We start from the raw sequence: 14,143 nt of genomic DNA, 5'->3' as shown, positions 1-14,143 counted from the left end.
GTCTGTCTTGTGCATTTGTCTTGGAGAATCCCATGTAACAAGCATGCTGATTCAGAAGAATGAGTGTGGAACTGGCTATGAAGCTCATTGCGAGCGGCGAATTCCCCTTTCTTCTCTATGCTTTTTGGACGATGGCTCTCTGAAATTTGCATTTGGCATTGATTCATCAAATTTTACTGACATTATTCCTCATTTTTGTGTGTTGCGTTCTCTCGACGAATTTTTACGTCGTCCTCTGTTGTTCGACGAAAGTGAATCAGGTAGGATCATGCGTATGACATTTTCTTTCGTAGCTTCCTCTGAAAACCAAACTGATCATTCCCATCTCCCTTTATACTACTTGTTATGCCATCTTCGTGATCGTTACATCTCCTGGAGTCATGTTTCTTTGGATACGATTGTGCTGTGCTGTTCTCTCGATTATTTCATTTCCTATTCGTTTCTGATCGGAGAGTGTATGAAAGAATGCGGCTTTACGAATTGCCATGTCATTGATTCGACATCACTTCTGGGGTATGCTGTCATGCCCTCCGCCTCCTCCAAATCCCACTCTCTCATCCTCAACACAGGAATCGACACTTCCCACTGTCTCCTGTTCTCCACTTCCTCCAAACTGGGCTCCTACCCTCTCTGGGAAGAATGTCCCTATTTAACCGTTTCATCCCTTATTTCGCAATTCCAAAATTCGCTTTTTCCTTCAGAACCATCCGAATCGTTCGAATCTCTCCACACCTCTCTTTCCAAACTGCGCTGGCAGAGCGAGCACGGAAAACTTTCCCACCAAATTCTTGCCGCGCACTTCAAGTCCCTCAGCGATTCCCTCGTTTCCACTTTTTCGAAATGCATGGCTTCCCGAAAATTGGAATTCCAGAATTTGGACAAAATTGTGATCACCGGGGAATTGGCGAACCCTCCGCTTCTCCAGCAAATCCAGTCCCTGTATCCCCACATTCCCGCGGTTCTCGTCGAAAACGACGCCATGGAGCGCGAGGGACTTCTCCGTTTCTGCTCTCTGGCGTTTGTTTGCTCCGAGAAGGGCGCGGAGAACTACGTGGGCGAGATGGAGGGAAACGTCCCGAGCGGGTACGGGGAGCAGTACCGCTTCGGCGAGTGCGTGTACCGCGGTTTTTTCAAGAACGGTCTGTTCGAGGGCATCGGCGAGAGCCTGGAGACAAACCAGGTGATTTACCGCGGGCAATTCCAGCGCGGGCGGTACCACGGACGCGGGGTTTTGTCGCTGGGCGAAGACGAAGTGATTCGCGGCGTGTTCGCGAACGGCGAACTCGTGGACGGGAGCTACGACACGTGCTACGGCGACGGCGCGGTGCGGTACCGCGGTCCGTTTAAACGCGGGAAACGGAACGGTGTGGGCAAGGAGTTTCGACGGACGGGCGAGCTGCTGTACGAGGGCTGCTTCCAGGACGGAGAGTACTGCGGATTGGGGCGGCTGTACGTGGACGGAGAGCATTACGTGGACGGCACGTTCGTGCGGGGCAAGCTGGAGGGAGAAGGGTCGGTGTATTCGCGAAGGAAGGCTGTGCAGCGTGGGAATGTACCGAGAAGGAAGACGAGAAGGCGCAGGACGCGAGTTCGATGCGAACGGGTATTTGGTGTATGAGGGAACGGCGGACGAGAACGGGTTTTACGGAAAGGGAGTGCTGTACTATCCAGGAAGCGGGATTCGCTACGACGGGGAGTTCCTGCACGGGAAATTCAGCGGGTATGGACAGCTCTACAACAAGGAAGGCGACCTGCTCTACATCGGAGAGTTCCAGAACGGACTTTTCGAGGGCGAAGGGAAGGAGTACACGCAGAACACAATCCTCCTCTACGCGGGGGCGTTTCATCAAGGCCTGCGGCATGGCCGCGGGAAACTCTTCTTCTCCGAGGGCCACTTCTACGAAGGGAGCTTCGCGAACGGGGAGCTCACGGGGACGGGCCGCATGGTGTGGGCCGACGGCCAATCCTACGAGGGGGCGTTTCAAAACGGAAGGAAGGAGGGAGAGGGAGTGTTCGTCTGGAGCGATTCCTCGCGGTACGAGGGCCATTTCGCGCGGGATCAGCGCGAGGGGTTCGGGAAGCAGTTCGATTCCCGCGGGAAATTGGTGTATGAGGGGGAATGGCGGGAAGGCCTGGCGAGCGGGACGGGGAAGCTGTTTTTCTCGTCGGGAAGCGTGTATGATGGGGAGGTGGTGTGCGGGAAGCGGTCAGGGAAGGGAAAGCAGCTGAGTGAAGACGGAAAGGTGGAGTATGAGGGAGATTGGAAGGATGATGTGCCGCATGGCTTCGGAACGTACTATTATGTGGAGGGAAATGTCTACACGGGGCAGTGGGTGAATGGAGAGAAGGAAGGAACGGGAAGAATGAACTACACAGACGGCTCGTACTACATTGGATGTTTTAAGGGCGGCGTTCGGTCCGGAAAGGGATGTATCGTTAGCAAGCAGGGGAAGATTTTGAAGGAGTATCTGAAGTAGAAGGTGGAACATCTGTACCTGTTTTCCTTTCTGCTGTTTCACAACAGTTTATTTTCGTATATTTATATATTCATTTGTATCCTTGTTAGTTTTAATAAACAATGCACTAAGTGCGGGACCTTCGGAGTAAAGACTTCCAGGAATTCGTAAGCGCTGTGACTCGCTCCATGGAGAGCTGCATTTGATCGATGTCCTCGTCGATTGATTTGACTACAAAGGATAAAGTGACCAAGCACTTTCTAAGTTCGAAACAGTTCTAAAATGGTACTTCACTTCCTGTAGCATGGCTACCTCATCCATCTACCGTTTCTTTCCGGGCGAATCTTTTGAAAAGAGAAACAAGAATGGGATGTTTCACCGCGGGATATTTAAATGAAGGTTGAAAATCTCATTATTATTCGGTTATAAAAGTCCATTATTATTTGTGAAGACTTGTCCACAAGCAGGCTTGCGCTGATTCAAAACGTTTGATACTCGCGGAGTTGCACTTTCCGGGAAAACAAATGTGTGAAGTCACTGAAGAAAAGCTATCGGAGCGAGAAATTCGTGAGTATTTCCGCAGTATATTGTTATGTTTGGGTTTGTTTTAGAGCTATTATGTACACAGAAGGATACTCTAAGCGAATCGAATCCTAGCGCACATGCCAGTTGTCAAGTATGTCTTTGGTTTCTCCTTGAGTGCAAGTCGCCTCGCCAAAAACGTCAGAGAAAGAAGAGCATTCATCTGGACGTTGCTTGCTCAAGCTACCATTTAAATCTAGGGCAGTGATTCAGAGATCTACCGATTGAGCCGCTCTAAAAGTAGTCCCTTTCTCGCTTATTCGTCCTCTTCTCAGCTGTAATATCGATCGTTATCATTAATGGCAGCTTGTTTTTTTCTGATTCCAACATCGAACCAGACTCCGAATCTGAAGCCAATACGAGTAGCGCAGTTCCAAGAGAAAAGTGCGGAAACGCTTCGAACTGCCTATCTGCCACAATCCCCAGAGGGTGTAACAATCAGTTACTTGTACTCTCTGGGACAGATCCATCCTTTGTCCGTATACTCTCGTTCTGCACACTTCATGAAATAGATTCTGTAGAACAGCAACTTGAGGGAGTGTGACGAAATGCAGACTGGAGGTCTATTGAACTTTGTAGATTGTAACGATTCCATCTTTTCCATTACCTTTCACCAATTCATTGCCAGTGCCATGAAACAACCAAGTCTTTGTCAATTGTGTCTTGCGTTGTAATTGTGTATTCTTGCTGTATGCCTTGTTTCTGTTCCAACAAACACTTCTTGCTATTCATTATTGTGAAAAAAGTTCGAGTCTACTCCGTACATAGGAGTTTCAAAAACAGAAAAACATCAAACTTCTGAAGTATGGTGGACAATAAAGACCAGCGTAACGGCGATGGGTTGTGTGGCTGACGCATAGGAGGAAAAGCGAGTTATTTGTCGAACTTCAACCTGATGATGTATAAAGTCTGGTTGGAAAAAATCAGGAGACCTGTATCTTTCCTTTTAGAAATGGTAGTTGCAGTTTGATCGCATAATGGCCAGTTGCTACCCATTACGTTGTCTGGAATTATTCTTTGGATTTACACACTCCTTGTGTTGGACTTTATTCCATCCAAAGCGTAGACGGTTCTTGTGTTTATCACCTCTAGGTACTATTCAAACCAATACTCCCCCTTGGAGACAGGGAACTTGGCTCAAACTCTGCGAGAAAGTAGTAAAATCATCATGATCGCCCCTGATACGAATGAAACACGGGCGTTCCGCGATTGGTGGTGTGAGAGGAACCCTGGCTTCCCTGCCAGTGAGCTGTGGCCTGACAAAATGCCAGAGTTGGAGTTTCTGAATGTTCCCAATCTCTGTAACTATATTCGTATGATGAACTCGTCGGAGGAAATTGAGGAGTATCTCCGAACTGAAAACATTGGTTACAATCCCTCAATTCCGGACGTTTTTATGGGCATCGTTTTTGACAAATATCCTGCATCGATTTTCTAATTTCCCTTCACTCCACGATCACCGAAGACAGAAAGGACTGGTCCTACACGCTCCGTCCCACGCAGCTCGACGTTCCCATGCTCTACACTGAAGAAGCGTACATTCCAGAAATCGGGGTGATTTCCAGCATGATGAACGACTACCGCAAACGTATGTCGTCAAGCGAGCTGAAGGCGTACACGCAAGCGGGCATCATGGTGTACGACTCTCTGGAGAGCCAAATCGACACGTCGCAGCCGACGATCACCGTCCACAGCGAATCGTTGCCCGGATTTCTGTCCATCCAGCGGTCGGTGGATCGGTACATCATCAACGAGAAGCAGGAGGTGGAGCTGAGCGCGGCGGAGGTGCGTGACCGCGTGAAGCGAAGTTACTCGCTGAAGAGTCCGGTGGAAACTGGAGAAAGGGGTGATGCGTAGTACGTGGAGGAAATGGAGAATTGGCTGGATATGCTGAACGAAGAGGAGCTGGAGGCGATGAAGCCGTACGGGCTGCGGTTCATTCAGGAGCAGTTCTATGTGCCGCACACGATCACGTCGGTCCCGTTCCCGACGGACGCTTATGTGGAGAGAAGGGGGAGGGAATGAGGCGTAGAGAGAAAGCGAGTTCTTCGATATGATCGGAATGCTCTACCCCATTTTCTTCCTCATCACGTTCATGTATCCGTGCTTCTGGATCCTTCGAAACATCGTCACGGAGAAGGAGCGCGGCATTCGCGAGACGCTCAAGACCATGGTCCGTCTTTTCTCTTTTCCTCATTCTGTAGGGACTCAAAGATTTGGCGTTGGTGTGGTCCTGGCTCATCATCTACCTCTTCGAGTTCCTCCTCATCTGCGTGGGCTGCACGCTCATGCTTCTCCCCGTCTTCCAGTACTCCAGTCTTCTCCTCTTCGGATTCTTCTTCTTCTGCTTCTCCTTCTCGCTCACGATGCTCTGCTATCTCATCACGTCCTTCTTCTCCAACGCCAAAACCGCCGGACTGCTCGGCGTGCTCATCATCTTCATCACCTACATCCCCAGCGTGCTCCGTGGTTCTCCGTTTCCCCTCTCATCTAGTGGTCTCCAACAACTCACGAGGACTCAAAGTGGGTCTGTCCTTCGACGCCACGATCGCGTTCTCGCTCGGAATCGAGCGCATCGCGTCGCTGGAGGCCGAAACGACCGGTCTGAACTGGGGCAGTTTGTTTATGTCGATCGAAGGGTACAGCGTGCTGGAGTCGGTCATCGCGATGCTCGTCGACGGGATTGTTTACTACTTCCTCGGCCGGTATTTCGACCAGGTGATTCCGAAGTCGTACGGACTCACGCAGCCGTGGTACTTCTTGTTCACGAAGGCGTTCTGGAAGGGCGAAATGGTGCAGAAGAAGGTGCACGTCGAGCGATCCGAGGAGGACCAGCGGTATCTTCGCTTGGAGAGAGGCGTGATGGGTAGACACGTGGGCAGAAAGTTCATCGAGGAAGTGCCTGCAGACCTCCACGCGTTGGAGGGCGAGAACCGCTGCATTCAGATCAAGAACTTGGTGAAAGTGTTCAGCACGCCGGTGGGTCCCAAGATCGCCGTGAACGATTTGAACGTGGTGATGTACGAGGGCCAGATCTTCTGTCTGCTGGGCCACAACGGCGCCGGCAAGACCACGACGATCAATATGCTGTGCGGCATGCTGCCGGTGAGCGACGGCACGGCGACGGTGTACGGACTGGACATCTGCGAAGACATGCCTGCGATTCGGAATATGATGGCGGTGTGTCCGCAATTCGATATCTTATGGGACAACCTCACCGTGAAGGAGCACTTGTACATCGCGGCGAAGCTGCAGAACGTTCCGAAGAACGAAATCAACGAGCGAATCAGCTCGCTGGTGTACGACGTGGGACTCACCGAGAAACTGAACAAGAAATCGAAGACGCTGAGCGGAGGACAGAAGCGAAAGCTGTCGGTCGCGATGGCGTTGATTGGAAACAGCAAGGTTGTGTTTTTGGACGAGCCCACGTCCGGAATGGATCCGTATTCGCGTCGAATGATTTGGAATCTGCTTCGAAACTACCGCAGCGAGCGCGTGATCATTCTGACCACGCATTTCATGGACGAGGCCGATCTCCTGGGTGACCGCATCGGCATCATGAGCGGTCTTTTCACTGCGATTCTCTGAGATCTAGACGGACAGATGTTCACCTGCGGTACCAGCCACTACCTGAAGCACACATTCGGCGTGGGGTACAATCTCACCATCGTTAAAAAGCCCGACTGCGACGAGGATAAGCTCGAAAACACCATTCTCGCGCACATCCCCTCCGCCTCTCTCCTCACCAACGTCGGTGCCGAGATGACCTATCAGCTCCCGTTCAACACCTCCGATAAGTTCGTGGCGCTCTTCACCGAGTTCGACGACAACCTCGCGAGGCTCGGCATCCAAACCTACGGCGTGTCGGTCACCACCATGGAGGAGGTCTTCTTGAACTCCACCAAGGTGGTCGACAAGGAGTTCGCTCGCTCCCTCAGCAGCAAGCGCAATCTCACCGGGCAGGGCGTGTCCTGCGCGGAGGGCGCGCGCCACCTCGCCGTGGACCGCGAAGAAGAGAAAAAGCGCGCGCAGCGGAAGGACTTCACGCGCACGTCGTCCGATCTGAACGAGAAGCTGTTCGGCCGGCACTTCCGAGCGAACTTCCAGAAGCGATTCCGCTACGCGATGCGCGACAAGAAGATGTTCATTATGGAACTGCTGATCCCCGGAATCTTCACGCTGCTCGTCTTCACCATGGTGAAAGTCATTTTCTCCTTCACCAACGTGGACTCCTACCCGATGGACACGCGCTACTACAACCCACAGCTCAATGAGACGTTCGAAGGGCGGAGCCGCTTTGTCTACGACGATTTCTCGCTGAACACCACCGACACGCTCGCGTTGTTCGACAGTTTCCCGCGGGACCGCTTCACGCCGCAGTCCGTGAACATCACGGACCTCAAAACAAACGAAGTCTGCTCGAGCCTCGCGAAATATCTCTGGTGCAACGACCCCGTGCGCGTTCCTTCGAGTCCCTCACGGAATAGTATTACCCTCCGAGCGATCTGGAGATGGAGATCATCGCGATGTCGCGCTTCCTCCTCGACGACCGCTCCAACCATCAAGACGCGTTGTACCACGCCGGGTTCTTCCGCTCCATCGACCTCGCTGCGCGCTCCTTCGACTTCTTCAGCATGGTGAACACGACCTCCGCGCACGGCTCGCCGATCTTCCTCAACGCGCTGGACGTCGCGCTGATGCGGTACTACCGCGAGGACGACGCGGCGGATATTCACGTCAGCAATCACCCGCTTCCTTTGAATCAAGCCACGCAGGAAGTCACGTCGCAGGCCATTTCGATGGGCATTTCCCAGGATCTCGTGATTGCCCTGGCCTTCGTGCCGGCATACACGGTTCTGTTCTTGGTGAAGGAGCGCGAAGTGGGGATGAAGCACCAGCAGATCATCAGCGGTATCAATATCCCCGCGTATTGGCTGAGCGAATTCACGTTCGATACTTGTCTGTACATCATCGTGGTGGCGATTGAGGTGCTTCTAATGGTGCTTTTCCAGATGGACGACTATCTCAAAGACGGAAAAGCGGTCGCTACGCTATTGCTTTTCTTCTTCTACGGAACGGCCAGCACGTCGTTCGTCTCCATGCTGCAGTACATCTTCAAAAGCCACACCATCGCGCTGATTGTGGTGCGTGCTCGCCGAGCTCTTCTCACGCTCTAGACGCTCTTCGTGAACATTCTCTGCGTCATCATGGAGCTCGCCTCCTTCATTATGACCACCATCAGCTCCACTTGTCGCGTCGCTCGCGTGCTCAAGTCGCATTGCTCCTCCTCTCTCATCTAGCTTCGTCCTCTTCTATCTCTTCCCCGGCTTCTCTCTCGGAATGGGCCTCATGCGTCTCTCCATGCTCTCCATGATGAGTCTCTTCGACCAGATCTGCGACTACTACTACGATGGAACCATCAGCTTCTCTACGGGCACGCCCGAGCCGCTCTCGTTCGACGGCATCGGCTACTCGCTCGTCTACCTCGCGTGCGAGACCGTGGTGTATCTGGTGATCGCCATTCTGCTGGACTACGCGACCAACAGCATTCGCGTCAAGATGTACTTCTCTCGCCGCGACATCAACGTGAATCGCAGCAAGGAGGTCGACAGCGACGTGCAGGCCGAGGAGGACCGCGTGATGCGCTCCAATCCCAAGACGACCGACGACGTGATCCAGCTCCGCCGTCTCCGCAAGGTGTACAACGGCGAGAAGGTCGCTGTGGATCGAATCACGTTCGGTCTGCAGCGCGGCCAGTGCTTCGGACTGCTGGGCATCAACGGAGCCGGTAAAACGACGACGTTCTCGATGATTTCGGGCGAGAACGCGCCGACGAAGGGAACCGCCGTGCTCTGCGGCATGGACATGATCGAAGAGCCCGTCAAGGTGCGTCGACTGCTCGGCATGTGTCCGCAGTCGCACGCTCTGCTCGATCTGCTGACGGTTCGCGAGCATCTGGAGCTGTTCGGGCGCATCAAAGGCGTGCCCGAGGCCGACATGAACGACGTGATCGAGTACCGAATGGAAGACATGGGCATCAAGCAGTACGAGAACAAGAAGGCCATGTCGCTCTCCGGAGGAAACAAGCGAAAGCTCTCCGTGGCGCAGGCTTTGATCGGCAACCCGCCGCTGGTTCTGATGGACGAGCCGTCGACCGGAATGGACCCGGTCTCGCGCCGCGCGCTGTGGGACATTATTAGCATGGTGTCCGCGAAACGCAAGGAATGCACGATTATCATCACGACGCACTCGATGGAGGAGGCGGAGGCGCTGTGCACCAAGGTGGGAATCATGGTGGGCGGTCGTCTGCGCTGCTTCGGCACGATCCAGGATCTGAAGAGCAAGTTCGGCCATGGGTACACGCTGAACGCGAAGTTCTGCGAGCCCACCGATGAGGAAGTGGAGGAAGTGAAGCGGACGCTGCCGAATAAGCACGAAATGCTGAACCGAACGGAGGTGTTCGAGGTGCTGTCCGCGTTGGAAACGACCGATTTGGTAGGGGATGGGGGAAGAAGCGAGGCGTAGAAGGAGGAAATCACGATTAATGGCTCGGGCTGGGTGATCGACACGGAGCTAACGAAGCGAGGAGCGGTGGCGAGTGGGCGAAGGAGGCAGGGATGATGACGTGTAGTGGACGTATTGATCGATTGGTGGATTACGGAAGTGCGGTACATCGACTATATGGACTTTTTGGAGGAGAAATTCAACGCGGTGGAGCTGCTGGAGCGCCACGGCAACATGGTGACGCTGCGCGTGGACACCAAGGGAATGAAGCTCTCCGCGATCTTCAGCTTCATGGAGGAGATCAAGAAGAAGTGCAGTATTGAGGAGTACTCCATCGCCCAGATGACGCTGGAGCAGATTTTCAACTTCTTCGCGTCGCAGCAGGAGGAAGAGACGCGCGAGATCCAGGGAGTGAACAAAAAGCGAAGCGCTGAGGCATCCAATTAATCAATTGATTCGTTGGTGCGCCTCCCTTTTGTTATTCTTGTTGTTGTTGTTGTTTCTTGTATGATTCATCGCCTGTTTCCAACAAACACACCGCAATAAAACATTCAAAACACCACCCTGTTGCCCCATTACATTTGCACGCCGATGCGTCTGAGCTCCTCCTGCTGCTTCTGCGTGATCTCCATGAACGCCTTCTGGAAGGTGGGATCGTTCTGATACACCATCATCGCAATCTGCAGGATCTACGCCTCATCCCGCCTCGCTTCTCCCCTACCGCCTTATCGATCTTATACTTCTTCAGGATCTCCTGGCGCTGCACGTCCAGCTTCTGCATGTAGCTCTCCATGATGCTCTGCTGCAGCTCCTCGTTCGTCTCCATTTGCTTCGCCAAGTCGGGGATCGACGCCGCGCCCAGCTCCTTCTGCTTCTCCTCCATCACCTCGCTCATCGTCGCGGCCGACTTGCCCACGATTTCTTCGCAGATCTTCATCGTCAGCTCCATCGTCATGAACTCGGGAAGCTACGCATCACATCATGCACACCACCTCGAGTACATCCGGGGCTTCCGGCTGCTCTCCGTTGAGCATCGCGAAGATGCTGCGCAGACGGTACGTCGCACGCTTGAAGTCGCGATCGTTTTGAAGAATCTGGTAGGACGCGTTGGCATCGTCTTTGCTAACGTTGTATCTCTTGTACGCTTCGTTTTCCAGCGTGTCCAGCATTAAAGTGAACTTGTTGTTCATTTCCTTGGCAACCATTTCGGGACTATAGGCAGGGTTCGTGGAGAGCTGCTCTTCGTATTTGGCCAGCTGGAGCATCACCAATTCAACACCCTCAGAGATCTCGCTATATAACTTGATCATCAATTCCTTTGAAACGGCTATTAATTAAAAGACACAGTGTTATCATACGCAAGTTGGGATACTCCTGCTTCGGCTCCTCAGAAACTTGGGGCTGCTACTCATAACACGCCATAAACAATAACTACAGTTTCCTCGTCTTCTTCCTCATCATCATCGCTGTCATCCTCGAAATATTTGTTCCAGACCCACCACACAGCAGCACCAATTACGGCAGTTCCTCCAGCAAGCAATAAAATCTTTTCAAGTTTGCTATCCATCTACAGCTAACAACCTTATAGATCAAGGTACAGTAAGAGTTTAATTTAAAGCTCTTCACAATATTTTGACCACAAAGGGTTTTTGCACGTACAGTCATTGTATGGTGATAATTATTATTAAATGTCCTTCTCTTTTTCGTCGTCCAATATTCATCGAATTTCTTGTTCATAACTACCAACAGAACGAATGTCAGTGAAGGTCATTGGAGCGACTATTTTATCACTTCATTTCGTATCTGTGCTAATTTCGTTTTCAGTGCGATTTCCCTCCTTCCAACCCATCGCATTATGCTTCTGTTTCACATCAAACACAAAACTGGGTGTCTAGGCCCAAAGCAGCTACATAACTCATAAGTCTGGCTTGAATCTTATCAACCTCTCTAGAATACGTTTCGTTATCTCTATAAAGCAGTTCTGCAATGATCATATGGGAGTGCTCAACTCCCTCCGTCTCCAACACCTTCTTCTTGCTCTTCTTCTCCGCATCGACGACCAAGTCCAAAACTTGTGCCTTAAACTGGTCATTTTCCTGCACCACCGCCCTCACCTGATCAGGAGAGAGCTGCGTCTGCTCGCAGAGCATGCGCAGGATCTGCTCGATGCATCGAACGCTCAAATCGCAAATCATTTGAAGGATGGAGATCAGTTTGTCGATCGTGAGAGACGCTGGAAGCACTGGCGGTTCGATCTGGGTGTTCTCGATTTGACTGAGGAGGAGTCGGCAGGGGTAGAGAGCCGAAACAAAGCGAGGATCGTTCATGGCGGAGTATGTCGCGAATGCTTTTTGGAACTGATCGTAGGTGAAGCCATAGACTTCGCACGACTACAAATGGTGCAGATCGACTGCAAATACCTGCTTTTCAACCACAGCCATAGTGCTTTTGAACTTTTCGGAAAGTTCCCTGTTAATATCCTCCTCATTCATTCCCTTTTGAACCATGTCGATGGCTATATTCCCCAAATGTTGCTATCTTTAAGAAATAGAGGTGAACCCTACGAAAACGATGATCATGGTCTCTGAGACATTGTTAATAATCTCAATTATATTATCGAGCGTAATGCCTTCGGTAGAACCATTCGAATTTGACTCATTCTCCTCGGAAGAGGTTTTCGCTTCCTCCTCTTTGGACTCCACTGTCTCTTCAGTCTGTTCTTTCTTCTACCCTAAATAGTTTAAAAGAATACATACCTCCTGATGTTTCGGTCCTACCCAAAAGTACCACATTGCTGCAGTTCCCAATGCAGCAGCGGCCATAATGCTACAACGAAGAATAACGGAAGTCAAATCCTTCATGGAGTTAGAAGAACAACAAAATGCTGATCACTTGTTTTCTGTGTGATGATCCTTTTTCACAACTGTCAGTCAGTAATCAAGTTCAAGAAGTTGTTGACCGCGCAAACAGTGTATGGGATGTGCTGTGTAGCGGGATATGCTGACTGGTTCGTCTTTGAGTTGATCTGTCACTGTAAAGGGATCTGACGATTTCGTACATCACTTCACCTCAAATTCGAGAACTCAACCGTGTTTACAGAAACATCGATTCTCCCACGGATATTCTTTCCTTTCCCACACACACAGTAGGTTTTTGAGAGGAAGTTGAGTGAGTAGTTCATAACCAACCCTGGGTACCTTCCTTCTGAGAAGAATACAGTAGGATCCACAGAATGACTGGCATCATAGATTCGCTCGCTAGGCGATATTTACATTGCTACAGATTATGTCGATCTTTATTGCAAGGAGAACAGTAGACATTGAATAGCAAGTTGATAATAGAAATTGATCGATTCGAACACTTCAATGTCCTCTATGCTCACGGAATCTCTCATTTACTCGGATTCGATCACGTAAAAGACGAAGACTACATCAAAATGTCCGCTTTCGAAAAGAAACTCTTGAAAGAATACCCCAAGTACATGTCAAAGTATGATCCTCTAGACCAAGGACTGTATGAATCCTGGAACTGGGACAAAGAATGTCCTGTATCGACTGTTTTTTGAAAACACATTCAACGGTTTTGCGGAAATATTGGCGGATTTTCGTTTGCAACTCTGCTCCCAGAAATTGATCTTGTTTTGATTTATTTTTTGCTAGATCTGTATACTATAGGGCGCTCTATATGGATATAAATCATATTCCGATTCCAACTTATTCAAAAGAAATGGAGAATGAATATGCAATGAGCTCAGTGCGACGATGTGCATTTATCAAGATAGACTCATTGGAGTTTGTTCGTTCCTTTGAATCGACTCCTGAGATTTTAATCACGATGAGCATGGAGAACCGTCGAAACAAGAAGCTCATGTCCCCTCGATTCTCTGCTAACAACGGAAATCCATTTTCCACAGACATCAACGCAGAATATCAGCTCATATACTCTCATAATGTGAAATATCACCGCGACCCAATTCTCCGGATCGCCGTTGAAAACACGCGGGCCAAAACCTTCTCCCGTCATCGATCGATTGCAGCGACCCTCGTTAGTATGCAGCAAATCGTGCAGCACGATTTCGACGGGACCCTGATGCTCTACGAGTGTCACGTCAGTGAGAAGACCGTGCTCGCTCGCATTCAGCTCCACATCCGCTCCCAGTACATCGATGACCAAGAAAGCTGGGAGGAAAACTCCGAAGACCCCGACGAGAACCCCGAGGTTTTTATTTTTATCGCCTCCCTCTCTCACCCTCAGAGCTCCGATAACGACATCTCGGGAGGTTTGGCGCGCTTCAGCCGCTCGATTCGAAACATTTTCCAGCCCGGAAACGGCTCCAGCGTCCCGCACAGCCACTCCCGCACGCCCGTCTACGACAGCATAGTCGACGGTCCTGTAGAACCCTCGGAAACCGCGGAATCCGCCGCTGCCGAAGCGCTGAGCGACGGCCTTGCGGCCATTTCGCCGGTTCGCGGGCACGACTTGGGGGTGGAAGTGGCTCGCCGCGCGTTTTCACACGTTCCGCAGCGTAGTCGCCACGCTTTGTACACGAGCGACGGAGGCAGCAGCGTGGGATCCCACGGATTTGAATGGGAGTCGACGCC

At 51.3% G+C, this 14,143-nt stretch overlaps 6 protein-coding genes; 4 read left to right on the top strand and 2 right to left on the bottom strand.

Annotated features, from left to right (window-relative positions):
- Positions 1–1,550: 1,550 nt before the first annotated feature.
- Positions 1,551–2,477, top strand: GSBLH_T00005095001 (uncharacterized protein; the record flags this gene model as incomplete). The annotated part of the gene is made up of 1 exon (XM_013044093.1): positions 1,551–2,477. One exon carries the CDS (start codon positions 1,551–1,553, stop codon positions 2,475–2,477), a length of 927 nt encoding a protein of 308 aa, XP_012899547.1.
- Positions 2,478–2,582: 105 nt separating this feature from the next.
- On the bottom strand, positions 2,583–2,826 carry GSBLH_T00005094001 (uncharacterized protein). XM_013044092.1 has 2 exons: positions 2,746–2,826; positions 2,583–2,716 (listed from the first exon to the last, which is right to left on the bottom strand). Exons 1-2 carry the CDS (start codon positions 2,775–2,777, stop codon positions 2,584–2,586), a joined length of 165 nt encoding a protein of 54 aa, XP_012899546.1. The 5' UTR covers positions 2,778–2,826; the 3' UTR covers position 2,583.
- An 85-nt stretch (positions 2,827–2,911) lies between these two features.
- Positions 2,912–3,729, top strand: GSBLH_T00005093001 (uncharacterized protein). XM_013044091.1 has 6 exons: positions 2,912–3,038; positions 3,068–3,132; positions 3,163–3,207; positions 3,239–3,315; positions 3,345–3,517; positions 3,551–3,729. Exons 1-6 carry the CDS (start codon positions 2,981–2,983, stop codon positions 3,580–3,582), a joined length of 450 nt encoding a protein of 149 aa, XP_012899545.1. The 5' UTR covers positions 2,912–2,980; the 3' UTR covers positions 3,583–3,729.
- A 1,362-nt stretch (positions 3,730–5,091) lies between these two features.
- GSBLH_T00005092001 (uncharacterized protein) lies at positions 5,092–9,989 on the top strand (the record flags this gene model as incomplete). Its single annotated transcript, XM_013044090.1, has 9 exons — positions 5,092–5,211; positions 5,243–5,504; positions 5,533–6,603; positions 6,634–7,493; positions 7,526–8,182; positions 8,216–8,310; positions 8,339–9,533; positions 9,564–9,636; positions 9,670–9,989. 9 exons carry the CDS (start codon positions 5,092–5,094, stop codon positions 9,987–9,989), a joined length of 4,653 nt encoding a protein of 1,550 aa, XP_012899544.1.
- A 92-nt stretch (positions 9,990–10,081) lies between these two features.
- Positions 10,082–11,109, bottom strand: GSBLH_T00005091001 (uncharacterized protein; the record flags this gene model as incomplete). XM_013044089.1 has 5 exons in its annotated part: positions 10,082–10,231; positions 10,264–10,509; positions 10,544–10,869; positions 10,901–10,946; positions 10,978–11,109. 5 exons carry the CDS (start codon positions 11,107–11,109, stop codon positions 10,118–10,120), a joined length of 864 nt encoding a protein of 287 aa, XP_012899543.1. The 3' UTR covers positions 10,082–10,117.
- A 1,339-nt stretch (positions 11,110–12,448) lies between these two features.
- On the top strand, positions 12,449–13,107 carry GSBLH_T00006929001 (uncharacterized protein; the record flags this gene model as incomplete). Its single annotated transcript, XM_013044088.1, has 5 exons — positions 12,449–12,513; positions 12,582–12,687; positions 12,719–12,760; positions 12,791–12,854; positions 12,884–13,107. 5 exons carry the CDS (start codon positions 12,449–12,451, stop codon positions 13,105–13,107), a joined length of 501 nt encoding a protein of 166 aa, XP_012899542.1.
- Positions 13,108–14,143: the final 1,036 nt, after the last annotated feature.

The sequence above is a fragment of the Blastocystis hominis genome, assembly GCF_000151665.1.
Source record: "Blastocystis hominis, Singapore isolate B (sub-type 7) whole genome shotgun sequence assembly, scaffold_9".
NCBI classification, from domain to species: domain Eukaryota; class Bigyra; order Opalinata; family Blastocystidae; genus Blastocystis; species Blastocystis hominis.
The sequence above is the reverse complement of the archived record's forward strand: the minus strand, read 5'-3'. Positions and strand labels throughout refer to the sequence as shown.